Source organism: Conger conger, chromosome 9, assembly GCF_963514075.1.
Source record: "Conger conger chromosome 9, fConCon1.1, whole genome shotgun sequence".
NCBI classification, from domain to species: Eukaryota; Metazoa; Chordata; class Actinopteri; order Anguilliformes; family Congridae; genus Conger; species Conger conger.
Window position 1 is genome coordinate 29,860,551 of NC_083768.1, and position 17,756 is coordinate 29,878,306.

Consider the following 17,756-nt stretch of genomic DNA (forward strand, 5'->3'; position numbering starts at 1 on the left):
TTTTTTTATTGTATGGTGCCATTCAAAGTTATTTGCATTTCAAGTGAAATAATATTATGAAATTTGATTTAATTGTATTTACTGGTAGACCGTAATTAATTAAACCACATTATTTGTTGCACTAGCTACACAACACTCTTTTCTGAGAGTAGAGATGCACTGCTATTTCCTATGGAATTGACTAATTGCAGATACAGAATCCAGAATCTCAGAGATGCCATGTCAAATGTGCTTTCTTTATGTGAATGCATTTAAATACTAGCCTATTTAAATACACAGATATCCTTCTGTCATCTGTGAGATACGGTGTCTGACTAATTGATTTGGATGGTTAAATCACATCTCCTAAATCTCTACTGACATCATAGCTTCTTAGTCATGAGTTCCTGGCTGTGTCAGGGGACATAAAGGATCATGGGAAGGGAAGAAGGCAGGGCAGGGCCTGTCTGGGGGGGCGGGGACTAAAGCAGGTCTTCTGCCTTTGCAGGGAGATGAAACTGGATGGTGCTGGCCGCCAGCGACACCCCTCGGGCGGGGTCAGCGCCAAGGAGATGGTGATCGGGCTGGAGGGTGTAGAGCTGGGCGCTGACGGAAAGGTGAGGCTGTTCTGGAGGTGAGCGTTCCTTCAACAGGTATCTGAGGGGGCTTTTTCATCGTATCCCCTTAGATTTAGCCATCACTTTCCAATGGTAGCTGGCTGTCTTCTTGACTTTATTTCACTACTTATTTCAGAACTGTTAGGTCCTGTGGGAGTGTGGCTCTGCCCATATTTATGTTGCCAGATGGAGGCCATACTGTTTCAGCTTGATATAATGGATATATAATAATAATATATAATATAATATAATATAATTTATATCGTGCAATCTCAGGGAAGTGTTCCGTTTCATCTGGGAGCTACAGCACCCAAAAGCTAATATGGACCAAAACTCAACGTGAGAGAATGCACAGTCTTCTGGGAAAGGCACTAAGTACTGGGCCTGTGCAACCTTTCCACAGACGGTGTCCTACACCCAGTTCCTCTACCCCACCAACTCCCTCAGTGGCCGCAGGAACACCATCGACTCCACCTCCTCCTTCTCGCAGTCCCGCAATGCCAGCCACCGTAGCCTCAGCCTGGGTCGTGCCAACAGCAACCAGAGCAGCATCGACACAGGTCAGAATAACCCATTTTAGCCCTATGTTTTTTTTAACAGAACCGCATCTGCAAGGCAAATTTGTGAATATCTCCACTTTCCCACAATCATTTTCTCTGTGTGCCTAAAGCTGCCTTTCTTGGTGAATGCCTCCCCTTTACATCAAGAGTCCAGATTGAAACTGCACTTTCTTATTTTCAATAATTACCACGTATCTTCTTGCAGATTATTATAATTTTCAGGGTTTGATGCCTTAAGGCTCAGATAAAATAAAATAAAATATTAAACACCTTGGGATCTTTTGAGTAATTTATTGCTTTGATATTTTTTCATAAAAGTGTGCTGAGGAATATGTCAGCTAGCATTGTTTACAGAGTTGCAACCTGAAAATGTACCATATCTGTGGTTGCATGATGCTTTTGTTGAGGAAATTGGCTTTGTAATCCAGGTGAGGCATTGCCAAAGTACTAAGTTACTGCAGACATCATTATGCAGAGTGATTTGCCACTCTGGGTAAGGTGGTCTGAATAATGCAAAGTATCCTAATGTAATGGATGCTTAGACCTCCTACATGCTCTGCTATTTTCCTGTTACTTGACTGTCACGAGGAGTGATACAGTCAGCAGAGGATTCCCTCGCTTCCACTCACAAGGATACCAACGGGTTTGACCAGAGCTACTGTCAGACCGTGTCTTTTTCATGCTTCCATTGTACCTTGAGCCAAGAAGTTGTCTGAATGATACAGAGATATCCACTGCACATAGGTCAGAATGTTACTATATATAATATATTAAGATTGATTATGCTTTATGGACAATGCATTTTAATTAGCTTTGTGTTTGTTTGCCTTTTGGGCAGTGGACAAAGAGGGTGTAGTTGTAGTTAGTTCGTTGATAAATTAGCTAGGGCACACAAGGATTTCATGAATAATTCTGCTTGATATTTTGAAAGCTCTGCATGCTTTGAAGTAAGCTTTGTTTAAAAGATAGGGACCTTTTCCATCCATTCTACTCAGCTCATAGTGAGCTCAGAACATTTTAAGCCACTCGGATTAAGATAGTTGAGGAAAGGTGTTTGCAGTAGCATGCCAATTAATTGTCTGCTCTTGTTTTTTTCTGCCTACTGCATCACACCCCCTAATCTTTAATTCACCCCATAATTTTGTGTCTTTAATCTTCAGGGCTGTTTAAAACTATATTGTGCGTGTTTAATGTGCAGTTGTGTCATGAATACTGAGTCACACTGAGCTTTCATGAGGCCACTTTCTTAGATGAGATCTGAGACATGATGACACATCAAACAACTACTTGAGAAAGATGGGCTCTGTAGCTCCACACTAAAATATCTCTGGTGGGATTTCTTATATTTTATTGGTCACAGCACTGAACTTTAAACACTGGCAACCCAGCGGCATTCTAATGGTGTTTTTAGTGGTTTACTACCAAAGCCATCTGATGTATGGGCAATTACGCGGAAATGTTACAAAGCATTTATTTATTTATTCAGTCATTGTATGTTATATGTCTTGATTAGGGGCCTGACATCTACATCGAGTCAAAACATTATGACCGCTCGCAGATGAAGCGAATAATGCTGATTACCTGTTGCTAACGTCTTGGTGCCAGATACCACAGGACACCTTCAGAGGTCTTGTAGAGACCATGCCTCAGTGAGTCAGAACTGTTTTTGGAGGACCAACAGCATATTAGGCCGGTTGTCATAATGTTTTGGCTCATCAGTGTATACTTAAATAAAACAACAATCCAACACAAAACTAGCCCATTTATACAGATTTTTCTTTAAAATTTTAAAAGGTTTTTATGTGTGTTTACTTTGCTTGCAGGGAATGAGATGGGAGACTGCTTTGAATACGACCCCAATCTGCTTGACGACCCTCAGTGGCCTTGCGGGAAACACAAGAGGGTGTTGATCTTCCCATCATACATGGTGAGTGCCAGATTTCATGCTGCTTCTCTGAAGTAGCATCTTCCTTCGCTAGAGGAACCTCCTTTACAAAGAAGTCGCATCTGCTTCTAAGTCTGTGCAAAGCCCCGGCTACTGTAGGGACGGGTAAATCCACCCTCCATTCACATTCAATCCGCTGGAGCTTTTCCTCTGAAAAAAATGTGGCATTTTTCTCAGCAGTTCATCGTGGGCAAGCTTGGTAAACTTTCATTTGAGCATCTTTAAAAAAAGAAATAAATTAAAGGTTCTGAATATGAATAATACAAAATGTCTTTTGGGGAAAAGCTGACAGCTTCCAATATGTGTGATTATTTGTGGATATTGGGTGTGCTTAGCTATTTGTATCTTGAGAGAGTGTTCAATGTGGATCTTCATTAAGGAGACTGTATGGTGTGAGGTGATAACCGGGCAGGTTTATAATTTTCAAGGATGCAATATCTTTTAATGGGCTCAGTAGCCCCCTTCACTTGGTGAAACCTATTTGAAAACAATACCAACTGTTTTGTCAAATTAGCCTTAAACGAGCAAGGAAGCACACTGCATCAGTCGACTTTTATTGCACCTATCTGTAGCACAATAAGCTTTAAGGCTCATCTTTTGAGATTGGTATCATTCTTCATGGCCTTACATATGGCCTTATCTGCAATAACCATCAAGGTACAGAAAACACTACAACACTAGGTCCCTTGTAGCTAATTTGGAAAATAAATGGGTTAGTTTTAATGGGTTGCAGTGGGTAATGTCCATCAGTTTGAGGCCTAGTCTAGAGGTATTGCATGGTACATATGAACAGGGTGAATTATTTGGCTCTGTAAGCTTTGTCAACCAATATCATATATAAAAAAAAAGTTACTATGAATCAAACCAATGCTAATCTATGTCTGTACAGCATTGATTTGAAGCCATTACATCATAGCAATGCTACAGCCTGCTTCAGCATTAATGGAAGGCTTTAAAAAGCTGCAGATAAACAGTCAATGTAATCTTCATCTAGCAAAGCCCATTAGTCTGCATGTTTCTGTGATTCCATGTAGCTTTCAGTAATGCCATTACCAACATCCTTAATGTTGTAATTGTTCTTGTCAGTAAGTACATTGCAGCAGAAAGGAACAATTGACATGTTATGGCACAAAAGTAGATTGTGATTTCAGGTCAGTTTTGGAAGGAGCCAGTTGCAATGCTGTTGCCAGCTGTTGTTTGTAAGATGACCGGGGGTTTGCCACAGGTTGAGTTTTCCTGGTTACAGTCTTAGAATTGTTGACATTGCTTGCAAGAACTTCCATGTAGGCTCTAGAGCCATGGAACATGGAACTACCGCAACCACAAATATTGGATAATCAGTGATACTGTCTGCAAGAGATAAAGGCTAACGATTCCAGTGTCCTCGGCAACAGGAAGTAGACTAGCAATCCACTCGTATCAGACTGATAAGGTGGTATGGCAAAACAGACGAGTAGGCCTGGTACTACTTTGGCCTTGTGGATCTCATTAGCAGCATGCCACATCTTTGCGCGGCAGTTGGCGATTGCTAATTAGGTTTCCAGCCAAGGAGCCGGAGTCACCTGCTGTTTTTCTGTACCCATGGAATGCAGCTTCTTAAGGTGAGACATTTCTCAGTGTTCCCGGTACAGGAGCGGCAAGCTCAGTGAGCCATGCATTCTGGTTTTGGGTCCCGTTAAACTTGCTATTGCCAGCATCTAATGTGCTGTTAACACAAAAGTAAAGCATTAAATTAAGTAAAACCGATTGATTAATTGCTCGATTAATTATTTGATTGATTATTTGATTATCAGGCAAAAAAATGCTCTGTATTCTAGAGGCAAAAACCTGCCGTGTATTCTAGAGGCAAAAAATCACCGAAGGGGAAAAAAAATTAAACTTACAGAAACCCAATAATTATCATTGTTGGATTTGGCTGGAACGGAAACCACCTCACACCAATGCCCCTGGGACAGTTTCAGAATCTCTGCAGAAAGGTCTGATATTTTCAGGGCAACCATAAAAAATCAAACATTGCCTTTAATTTATGGGTGTATGGTCAGATGTTTTCATGTTATTTTCTTTTTGGCAAAGAAGTGATGCTTTTCTCTTCTGGTTTCTAGGTTGCCTTCTTCACTAAGCGTGGCATAAGAAATGACTGCCTACTCCAATTGTTTTGTGGTGATTTGAACTGTTATAATCATTATATCACATTATTTCCATTTGGCAAACGCTCTTATCCAGAGCGCCGTACAACAAAGTGCAAAGTGCATACCCATCACCAGGAACAAGTGTGCTGAAAGACCCTAGAGGGAAGTTGTTTCAAGTGCTAAGAGTACAACAAAGATAAGGACGAGGGCCTATTTGATAAACAACAATGGATTGTATGTAAAACTATTTCAGCACAATGCAATAGAATGATAAACACTTGCGTCCGAACAATAAACGGTGGAGTGGTTGGTGTGGTGACTGTCCAATCCGCATCCATACCCTGTAACCCAACTCTTATTGCAGTCACACCACATGGAGGGGCAAGCCTGAGGAATGTCAGGTGACCAGGAGGATTCAGACATATAAGACTAATTGTCTGAAATGAGTCTTGTATCTCTTTCCATGGTCTAGTATTCCAGTCCTCGGGACCCACTTGCCAGTAGGTTTTTGTTGTAACCAGTAGCTCACACACCTGATTTAACTAATCAAGGGCATTTTTGTGGTTTGATTGGTTCAATCATTAAATCATGTGTGTGAGTTACTGGTTACAATAAAAACCTTCTGGCATGTGGGTCCCGAGGACTGGAGTTGGGAAACACTGGTCTAGTAGGAGGAATACTGCACTCTGATTGCTGATTGCAGGGGCATTTCTGCAGAAATCAATCACTTTCTGACCTAACCATTTTAGATTTTCAACCAGATTTTTTATATGTTAACCTACATGAGTGTTCGCATGTGGTTTGATGAACCAGAATCAACCAAATTCAGGAGCCCGGGGTCCATGCTGGACCCCCCACCCTACCTAAAGACACAGATATCTGCTTCAAAAATAAGGCATAATTTCATTATTAACAAATGTGAATTTCAGGAAAATGCTTCATAGCCCCTTATGTTACAGCACTTCTGGATGTGCTGATTTTTAGTACCCCTGTATCAATAATATTGCCTATTACCAGAAGAGAGACATTGTAAATAATGCCCGCTTTCATTGTCATGCGCATGACTGATTTCAATATGGTTCACTTGGGGAACAAGCAATAATAAATCCGCTTATGGGCAGACTTTTATTCCTGTTTTATTATTGTCATAATGTAAGTCGCCCGCACGGTCGTGAGTGTACAGGAATAATTGTCCGCCTTCCAGTTCTGGCTGCCCCACCCCCAATTCTCCTGGCACGTCCTTGCAAACACTCGTGGGATGCAATGGGATTTTCCACTGTCAACACACCAAGCACACCACGCTTGAGAATGTAACCAGAGCTGCATTATCCACTTCATTCCCATTTTAATCCTGATCCAATATATGCATTGTTGGTTTCAACTCAATGGTAAGATCATTTGTTATTTTTACCTTTTTTTTTTTAAATCTTTTTTTTTTTTTTTTTTTTACATAGGCTATTTTGTAGCCTGTCCTGTGAATAATTTTGAAAATTATTTGTAAATATTCATATCCTGATGTAATTACATTTATTTGTGAAAACATTGGACCTGCATTGCTCCTTTCGGCCATCTCAGTCCAGCTTCCTGTGTTATCGTTTTGCTCAAACATTAATTATAGAACAAAGAATGCATTGTTTTTTATGTCCAGAAGTGCATGTTTCAGTGTTTTTTTAAAAGCACGCATGTAATAATGAGAATATTGAGCAGGCACTATTGAAATTCAGTGTTACTGCATACTTCAATCATGAACTCCATTTCAATGTTTCATTAATTAGCCAAGGCAAAGCTATTAAATATAGAAGCTACGGACCTATGAAATATTGAAGAGACCTTAGGTGCCTCTACTGAGATTAAAGTCATGCTGATCTCAGAATGTGGATCACTTCAACCAGTGTCAAGGTGATGAGAACTTTGGGGGCAGTGCTGGGACAGTGCTTACATGCCGTCTGCACCCCACAGGCTTTTCTGCTGCTAATTTGTTCCTGGATGATCACATGGGTGCAGTGCAGTGCAGTGTGGTCTAATCTGTCCACTTTTCCACATGTCTGCAGACTTCAGTATTACTTAGCAAACAAAGCTGATCATCTGATCAAAGCTGATCATCCAGCTAAAGAGTGGTATCCTTGCAGTGTAGCCTCTGTAGATCTGGTGAAGTCTTCTGCGGGGAGTAGTCACTGAAACATCCGTGCCTCCCTACTGAAGAGAGCTGTCCAATTACTTTTGGTCCCCTAAAATGGAGGGGCTGTATAAACAGGGATGTCATTCCTACACAGATCACAGTATGGTTGTAAATACCCTCAAATTAAAGGTGGCAGCCTGCACTTTAATCTCATTTTTCATTGCTTCATTTGAAATCCTATGTACATGAGTACAGAGCCAAAAGAACATCCATGCGCCAATGTCCAAATGCTTACAGACTGCAATTCATGTGACATTGCATTGCCAATGTGTGGGCTACTGAATCAAATAGGTCTGCATCCTGCTGGCTGGCTGGATATGTCCCCCATTTCCCAGTTGGGAACGAACACTGGGCGGTGCTTAATCACATCTTTCATTAATGGCCACGATTATTTTGAGGGGTGGGGGTTGTTCCTCTTGTAATGACTAGTTGCCTTATCATTTCCCTGTACTCCTACCCGAAAGAAAGTTTATTTAATATTTAGAATAACAATACAATCACTGTCCTTCCTACTGTGAATTGCTCTCATTCCTTTGAAAAGAATACAAGTTCTCAGACTGGTTAAATAATTTCTTACAAGGCCAGACTTCCACTGCTTGGACTTGAGGAACGTGTCCTCTAAAGGAATTCCACCAGCCAAAGGAATAAAAAAACTCATTGGCCAGAAGTCAATACACAATATTTTAGCTCCCTTGTTTGGTTTATGTTTTGGTGCATGGAACAGGAACTTCTAACACCGAGATCATTATTTGACTGGACACTGAAAGTCATATTTCCAAAACAATGGTATGGAAAGGGGTACATTATCAAGACGTATTTCCCAGAATTCAGCAGGAAATGAAATTTCAGTGAGGAAATTGCAGGTTAGGCAAACACCACTTTCTCAAAAATAAGGAAGAATTATTCACTTTCTGGTCAACAGTCTTTTGCACTGTTGTATTTTTGTCACAGTGATCTTATCAACAGAATATCCCCTCTTTTGATGTCGGTCTGTAGAAAAACATTTCCTCCAATCCAGTCAAATGTTTGTTTTTTGTACATGTGCTTGTTGTGTGGGTTTCAGACATCAGCAATACATGGCTTATTTTCTCTGAGTCTGTGTTTATGTATTCATGAGTAAATGATTTATTTTAAGTATTGATAGCAGCAGCATGAAGTCTAAAAAGAATCTAATTTGCTCAACCAAAGTTCAACCAAATGTCCAAATGCTTCCTTCCACAGTAAGGATGATCCCAAACATACACCAGTGCAAATATTATGGTGTCAGGCTGTATTTCCTACACAGACCGCTCAATATGGATATGACCACTTTACACTTTAACCTCGTATTCATGTTTTCACTTTCAATCGAAGGTGCTTGAGTACAAAGCCAAAACAGAAATTGCACCACTGTCCAAATACTTATGGAACCATGCCAGTTTCTTCTCAATACTGCTGCAGTTCTTATCAAGCGATTGAAATCTGTCCCTCTCTACCTCACCCGATCATCTTGATTCTGTGGAGGCACTGGCATCCTGTATTCAGGCGGTGAAATATGACTCAAGCCCAGATACCTGACATGGCTTGCACTGAGCTAATGGAAATCGCCTCCTGGCCAGTAGGGTAATGGTGTTCTCAGAGATGATATCTTTTAACAGTTCGACCTCATGTGCTCTTTTTCAGACGACGGTCATAGAGTACGTCAAGCCCTCCGATCTCAAGAAAGACATGAATGAGACCTTCAAGGAGAAGTTCCCTCACATCCGACTGACCCTCAGCAAGATCAGAAGGTAAAAAAAAAAAAAAAAAAAAAAACTGTACACAGTGATAAAGGGTGGTAAAGCTGCCTGTAATCCTTGTATGCTTGCAGTGATAGTGAGTCCATCACTAGATAAAATGAGAGGAATCCATAGCATTTGTATTCCTTTAAATGCATAATTTCATCTGAACTTCTAAAGATAATTACATATAAAGCAATGATTGTTGCTAATCCTGAGTGATACCTTTTCCCGGAATCCATAAAACATGGATTCCAGATGATTGTAATTTCATGGCCTGTTATAAGCTTAATTAGCTTACATACTTACACTCACTGTGCAGCCTCAAAGACTCTTTGGGAATGGATGTTTAGAATGAGGAAATGTTTGACTTTGAAGTGAGATCACCTGGCCACAAATGGTTCCAAAACACAACTAATGCAAGTATACAGGTACCTCAAAATAAATGACCTGATCACTAGCACAGGGGTAAATGAAGGATTTTGACTGATTCTGTATAGTAAAACTCATAAAACACTATTGAAGACAACTTATGGGATATAATATTTACCTGTGTTAATGTAATACAGCATTTTTTGCTTATCTGTAGCAAGAGACTGCAATTTTGGAAACCACTGTGGCATATACTTATATACTGTGGCATATGAAACGTTCTCTTATACATAATGCCATATACAATCAGAATTTCTTGCGTTCGCCTCCCCTCTTTAAACGACAGCCTGAAGAGGGAGATCCGAAAGCTGGCCCAGGAGGAGTGTGGCTACGAGGAGCCCACAGTTGCCATGGCTTTTGTCTATTTTGAGAAGCTGGCACTGCGAGGCAAGCTGAACAAGCAGAACCGCAAGCTGTGTGCTGGTGCCTGCATGCTGCTCGCCGCTAAGATCGGCAGCGACCTCAAGAAGCATGAGGTCAAGCACCTAATAGACGTAAGAACGCCTCTCCCAACGACGATAACCATGACGAGTATACACATGTATGATGTAAATCTTACTAAAACCTGACAGTGATTCTAGGATTTTAGAGCCCCAGTGGGTTTTGTTGTGACCAATTTCAATATTTTCATCGCCTTTTCAAATTATATCAAATAATGATGTATATATTTATATTTCAAATGGTTTTTTGAATTCCCCAATATCTGTTCCAGAAACTGGAGGAGAAGTTTCGAATGAATAGACGGGAGCTGATTGCCTTCGAATTCCCCGTGCTGGTGGCTTTGGAGTTCAACCTGCACTTGCCAGAACACGAGGTCATGCCCCACTACAGACGCCTTCTGCAGAGCTCCTAGCGCTGGCTCCCAATCAGGAGAGCTGCCCTCTTCTGATTTATGAGGTCACCAAGGCTCTGTCTTCTGATTTTGAGGTCACCAAGGCTCTGTCTTCTGATTTTGAGGTCCCCAAGGCTCTGTCTTCTGATTTTGAGGTCCCCAAGGCTCTGTCCTATTCTGTTTATGTGCATCCTGAGGCTCCATCCTCTTGGATTGTTCCATCCTCACTTGATCTAGAGCTCCACAAGAACCCACTGTATGCAGAAACCCTTTTCCTGGAGTTTCCACCCGCTCCAGATCACAGATTCCCAGAGAAGCCCTACCCACAAATCCCTGCCCTTTTCTGGGTTACATGCTTTTGAGACTGTATAACTTCCACTCACCTCTCAGAATAACAGTTGGGAAAGTATTTGTTGAACAAATTTGTTCTGATATTTGGAGAATGAACAAACAGTGGTGCAAGATTTGACAAGCTGACCATCATTTGACTGTTTCCCTTTTTTATTGTGCACTTCTTTTATTCAGGAATTGGCCTTGTATGTTTTTAACATTCTTACGGATTTTCTTTCAAATGGTGGTGTGGTAAGGAATTTACAGATTGCCGAGTGGTGAATGTGATCACTCCTTTAAATTTTAAATTTTAAGAAGCAGCATTTTAAGCTGGGAATAAGTCATAGATTCTTCTTCACCAGCAAGCCAATGTTTTGTGAACCCTGGGCCAGATTTACTAAAAAACCACACACTACACACATAGTCCAATGTTTAATCCACTTGCAGTTGTGACATTAGCAATCACCAATGAACCATTAACTCTTTTCACGTTAGCACCCTTTTACTTATAACCAATAAACTAGCAACATGCACCTTAACAAAACATCCTGTTCTCACTGGTAGCAGGGTTGCATTCCCACGTAATACATAACTCAGTAGATGGTACCTTACCTTGAACAATACCATTTAAAATACAGGAAAAGATTGCCACATGTACACTGAAGAAATACAACTGCAGTACATAAGAAGATAAAAGATAAACGCTAAGTCTAAGATGCATTAAAATAAATGTGCTAGCATTATGTGAAGCACAGCTGACTAAAGGAAAAAAACCTTCTAAGGAAAAAAAAAAAAAAGAAAGAAAGATTAATCCAATGTATTCAAGATATCACACATATGGTCAGCATTATTACATATGTTCAGGATTTTTATTTCACATCACAGCCTATGTATTGTCAAATGTTATTGAGATAACGGCAAATTCCATAACTGCTTAAACCATTTTAGGGGAAGGTTTCATGCACCACAGAATGTATTATATTGATTAATATGGATTAGAATTGTATAGCATGAGATGTGAGCAGGCTTTAACAGATGCAAATTTATGGTGTAGCATTGCAGGACTAATGAAAATGTTTTTATTTGTGATAAAACAAAATGATAGGTTTATGTCTAGCCTCATGTGCTCCACCTATTTATTTTCTGTGTAAATTAGGTAAATTTATGCACTAAAATCATTTGACCAGCTTTTGCTATCAGTGCGCGATTTGAAGGTGCAGTCTTCTTATAAAACAAAAAGGCATACAACTGTTGTCTTGCCAGAAGACTGAAAGGAAAAAAAGTCACTGTATTTAGTGAAATCTACGTTATCTTTGTTGAGGTAGTAATCCAAAGATATTGTTTAAGTGACTGAATAATGAATCTCAAAATTAGCCAGTGCCGTGATTCATTTCATAAGTTATGAAACGTACCTTGAAATTTTTTTGTGGAAAAATGTAATTGCAATTAACATTAATCTATCATGACAAAGTGAACTATACGAGCTTGAGACAGACTTGCTCAATGCAGACGATCTAAATCAAACAATAAGTACAAGTAGCCAAGAGCATGAATGCTCATATTCATATACTTTTTCATTTAAGTTTCCTGCCTGGTTACTTCAGCAGGAGAAATGATCTGCTCGTCAGCCATGACATTACACATATTGTGCTCTGGGTATTTTGCATTTAATATATCCACTAAGATATGATGTTTGTCCTTAACTAGGGTCTTTGTAAATTTGAATGGTGCTCATAGTGTAGACAATATTCCAGTTATACTGAGTTCACCCCAGTAATACATTGATTTGTAAACAATAACATGCATAAATCTTTAGTGATTCTGTACCCACATCAGTGTTTGTTTGTACATACATGTACTGCAACTCATTTGTATTCCCCTGGTTTGCACTATGCTAATGTTCACGACTCTCACACAAACTTTTAGTAAATATTGGCCCTCCTGTCATTTTATTTTTATTTTTTATATGACAATTATACTTTTCTTTTTGTTCTTTGATGCCAAATTTGTAGCCAAAGGTTGACTGATTGTTATTGTTGAGTGTTTATTCTTGTAATGTATAAGTTCTCATTAATAGTCTGACGTGATGAGTTACCTTTGAGCTCTTATGAAGGTGAGCCGCATTGAAGGCTGTGAATGTAGCTATATTGGATGCGACTGTTATCTTCCAAGGTGACTATTTTTGTGTGCATATTCCGCTTTCAACTTCTCTTGGCTAAATGTGCACTTTTTATGGGTACCATGGAGATGGATGTTGCCTGCTGAGATCCAGGTTGGGGGTGCAGAAGTGTTTCATAATTAACGGCAAAGTTTCAAAACTGGCTTGTCATTTATTTTGGCTTAGCTGAACAAATCCCTTCGGATTCATCTAGGTTGTCTCGATGTAAGTCTCCCACGTTAATCACAGTGTTTTCACTGTATATTTCATGGTCATTCCAGTCTTCATAGCCAGCAGCTTTACTTCCGGATTGGTGGTTTAGTGGTAGGCGCATTTTTACAGGGGAAAAATTGCTGAATGTTTAGTTATGGGGATTTCATACAGTATAGTACATTTCAGTACTCAAACTTTTCTACTGGCTTTCCAAGCTTCATTTGAACACGTGAAGGCTAGAACTGCTGTTGTGTGAGTTTGATCCTTAGCCTGTGCTCTATGTTAGAGTGTATTATCAGCACGTTTATGGTGCTAATCTCAAGCAGGGGCAGAAACTGAGCTTAAGGGTGCATAGCTGATGGCCAGCAATGAGGGTATGGCCAATTGACAGGGCTCTGTGTCTTATCTGATGGGTGAATGCACTGTAATGTCATTCACCACAGTGCCCTATGTGTTTTCCTTCCTTCATTTGATCGGATTTAATGGAATCCCAATCCTAAAGTTGTAAGTTCAACAAAGACAGTTCCAGGTAGAGCAAACCCCTGCTTACTTCTCCAAAAGGACAGAAGATTACCTGATTTTGGGAATTTCAATTGCAGATCAGTTATGACAATGATGTACTTCACACTAGCAACCCATCATTACTATATTATGAGGTAAATTGTGGGCATGCTGTATTTTTAGTTCAGAGCAACTGAAAACCGTTCAACTAAGTTTGTATCATTTACCATACACCAGTCCTGTTCTTCACTGGTAGGGTTCTGTTAGTGGCTTATACAATCATAATCTATAATCAGTTATTTTCAGAATATTCTGTTTCAAAATGCCAAATTCTCTCTCTTCCTTTTGATAAGGCCCGCAGTATTGGTAGGCGGTGCTAAGATCACCATGTAGGGCTTTGAGTTTGATCTTACAACTTGAGAGTGCTGTCTGCAGCATCTTTTCTGCGAGCATTGTTTATTTTTCATAACTGTGTGGTAGAGGCTTGGAGAGTAACAGCCTGCCGGCTGTGTGCTAAACACTCTTCCACATAGGGCACAGCTTATTAAAGTGTGAATGTACGTGGTCAGCTTTCTCCTGAATTCAAATCAGAGCTCTTAAGAGAGAACATGACAGAGATTGCACACAGTGATGTAAATTATTCCTAAGAATCTTAAAAGAGCCTGACTTGTGAAGTATCTCACTGCTTGGCCCTTTAGACAAGAGTTGGCCCCTGGGTGTGCACTTTAGGATTTGTGAGGAAGCAAATTGATTTTCAATTTCTTGAAAATACAAAATATCTGTGTGTGTAAATAGGCTTATTTGCTTGTAGAATAAAAACAAGGTGTTGAAATGGTTCTTTAAGTGTCCCCCTTTCATTTTCACCCCGAGTGCTCTTGTCATCATCCTGGAAAGGGGCCTGCATGTGAAATACATTTTTTTGATGTTGCCAGGTACTTGTGACTCCCAAAACTACCTATTACACAAATTCCTCTGTTAACTTCAGTGTACATTTTATCCCAAACTACAGGAACCGTAAGCGAAGCAGCAGCAAGAAGACTGCTGTAATAAGCTGCTGCAATCCAAGCTGTTGTCATATATTTTATCATTCAAGACTTCTTACCCTTCAAATCATACGGTTCAGAAGCAGACTGTAATTTCCACTGCTGTTTGAAATGCACTTATGCAATGCCAGGAGAATGAGCAAAACGATCTGGAATCTTATGGCTCTCGAGCAGATTTCTAGTATGTAAAATGCAATTATAAAAGGCAAGACTTCTAGGTATTTGTTGATTATTGAATCAATTATTGAAATATGCATCACTGATCGGTTTCCCCAGTAGGTCAACTTGTCATAGTGTAAATAACAATCCTCCGTTTGTGGAGGCAAATATTTTCGGTGATGCTGAAAAAAAATACTCGTCACAGCCTTGTTTTTCCAGAAAATACAGTCCAAATGAATGAATACCTATGGATTCCAATGTTTTTATGCTTTGGTTAATGATAAATGCAGCGAGTGCATTGGATTTGTGGAATCCTCCTATTTCTAGATATTAATTGGGGTTTATCTTTTGTTTTACCATTTTGTAATGTTCTGGAATGCCATCCGGGGTCAACAAGAGATCCCACTTTCAGAAGGCCCATTATATTGGGATGTTCCCAATGTGCTGTTAAAGATCTGATGGCATCCATCAGGATCGCTCAAAAGCCCTAAGGCTTGACACATATCCTGTGTAAACAAGGCCTGCAGTCACGCCAGCCCCCCCTTGCAGTGATCAAAACAAACACACAAGCCTGACCCCCATGGCATGCAGCCACTCTGTTTAGCCCTCGCCATTGACCAGCTAATTCCCACTTCAACCCTATATAAAAAGAGGCCATTGAGGGCCTTTTCCCGGACAGTTGGTCACACGTCAGCGACCCCCATTGTGAGAAATAACATGCGTTGTATAAGCACGGGTTTCAGTACTTGCCAGCACACCTCCTTTTTACACAGCTGCTGTTTGGCTGAGGCAGCGGTTTCCCTGCCCGTGACTCAGGGATTCTTTCACTTGGTCAAATGCCACAATTCATTTTAGCAGTTTGTAAACAAGGAAGTTGTCCTCATCCCACGTTACACGTGACCATTTCATCTCCTCCTCTCAGAGTGGCTACATGGCAGTGCTCACCCTGGGGGAGGAAATTGGGGCAATCTGGGGCCACGCCAGCTGGTTAAGAGAGCACACGCACAGAACTGGGGCTGTTGCTAATCAGCCAGAGGTTTAAAAGTGCTTCTTTTCACAGTTGGGGGTCCGAAACTGGAATCTGCAAGCAGAGAGAGTGAGAGACGAAGACTGACTGAGGTAAAAGGTGGCTGAAACGCTTTTGTGTTGTTTGGTTCATTTTGTTATTTTATTGAATTATTTCTACTAGGATCCTGCGAAGGTAAATTGTGAAGATTTGTGTTTATTAGTTTAACACACTAATAAAAATGTCAGTAAAACTAGAATTTCCACATTTGTGTCCAGCTATTCTGTCCTCCCTCGGGGTGTCTCCCAGCATCTATTTTGGGTTGTCGACTGACCCACACACCAACATGAATTTGGTTACACCAAAAGTACAGTGCATATCAGTTTTACTTATTTATTGATGCCAATTGCAAAATCGATGGGGCTACTGTTTTTTTAGATTGGGGGAATATAATATCATATACAGTGGGCAACGTTGATATATTGATAAAAATGAATAAAAAAGGCTGTATATACTGATAATAATCTATATGTTACCGTATGTTCAAACAATGTAAAATATAGGAAAACTATATTAATTTGTTCTCATGTTTTAATGTGCTCTCATTAAAGTAATCTCATTTCTTCTGAAAGACATGGGTGTCAGTTATTGTAAATTTCCAATACAATTTCACTTAATTTAATTTATTTCAGTCAAAAGGAACTATGTGTCATTCCATCACTTCCTGTTTCACTGGAGTGTAAAAATGAGGTAAAAAGCATGCAAAATCCCTCTGTCATCCATCAGCATGAGAGAAGAGAAATAACTGTCCATTCAGAGCTGACAGATGGTAATTTACCACCACAAGTTTGGTAATGGGTACAAAACAATACATAAACAGTTAATCATAACGCCTAGCAATGTAAGGGTAATAATAAAACGAATATAAAACATGGAATGGTTGCAAACTTGCCAGGAAGAGGATGCAAGTGAATTGCAGAGATTGGTTGCATCTTTGAAAATGGCATGTCTATACCAACAAACTCTTGGAAGGGTGGCACGAAGATAGCCCTTACTGAACACAATAAACAAAGCCAAGCATTGGAATTATGACTGGAAGAGAGTGCAATAGGCAGATGCGACCAAAATTGAACATTTGGCTATACACACCATCAGCATGAGAAGCCCCTCATACCTACTGTAAAATATGGAGGTTGGTCATTGATGTTTTGGAGATCTTTCACTGTCAGTGGTCCAGGGGCACTATTTAAGACCAATGGCACAATGAATTCGACAAAGTACCAATAAATTCTGGCATATAAAGTCATGGGTGATAAAGAAATAAAAAAGGTTTAACATTGTTGCTCTTCTTATAATCTCTGGTACCTTGTCTGTTTCCCGTGAAGGAAATGTTTTTGGAAGATAGAAGATTGTTTAAGGAGGGAAGCAAAGGTTCTAGCGGAAGCCCCAATGATACTAGGGGCCGAAATCGTGCTTCAGCCAAGAAAACTACACAACATACTCTTTGTTGTAAAGGTATTAGTATCACATGCAAGGCATTTTTCCCAACGATGACCTTCAGCAATTCCGTGACTGAAATCATTGTTTACCTTCCATTACAACCTTGAGGTGGGGGGGAGGGGGGAGCTCTGAGTATATTTGATTTGACTCCATCCAAACCAAATATTACAGTTCAAGCAGGTTCTTTTTTCATTTTTGAATTCTTTTTTTTTTTTCTATTTTCACAGAAATGGGAATACCTATACATACCTACTTTTCATGCAACCACTGAGGTTAATATTTGGTTAGTAGTGACTATTGTGGAGGATTCTTATTTCATTTCTTTATTTTTCTGGTGTTTGCTCAATGTGGAGGTATTGGACAAGTATGTTTGAAATGCTTCCACTTGCTCATAAAACAGCAGGATGTTTGTAACC

General features: G+C 39.9%; 1 protein-coding gene across 3 annotated transcripts in view; it reads left to right on the forward strand.

Moving 5' to 3' along the window:
- Positions 1-14,469, forward strand: part of cables1 (Cdk5 and Abl enzyme substrate 1) — a 52,368-nt gene extending 37,899 nt beyond the window's left edge. For all 3 annotated transcript variants that reach the window (XM_061255591.1, XM_061255589.1, XM_061255590.1), the window contains 6 exons: positions 488-596; positions 1,000-1,156; positions 2,980-3,083; positions 9,072-9,178; positions 9,885-10,092; positions 10,311-14,469. In XM_061255591.1, coding sequence (XP_061111575.1) covers positions 488-596; positions 1,000-1,156; positions 2,980-3,083; positions 9,072-9,178; positions 9,885-10,092; positions 10,311-10,451 — 826 coding nt within the window. In that variant the 3' untranslated portion in view covers positions 10,452-14,469. The remainder of the gene's footprint in view (positions 1-487; positions 597-999; positions 1,157-2,979; positions 3,084-9,071; positions 9,179-9,884; positions 10,093-10,310) is intronic.
- Positions 14,470-17,756: the final 3,287 nt, after the last annotated feature.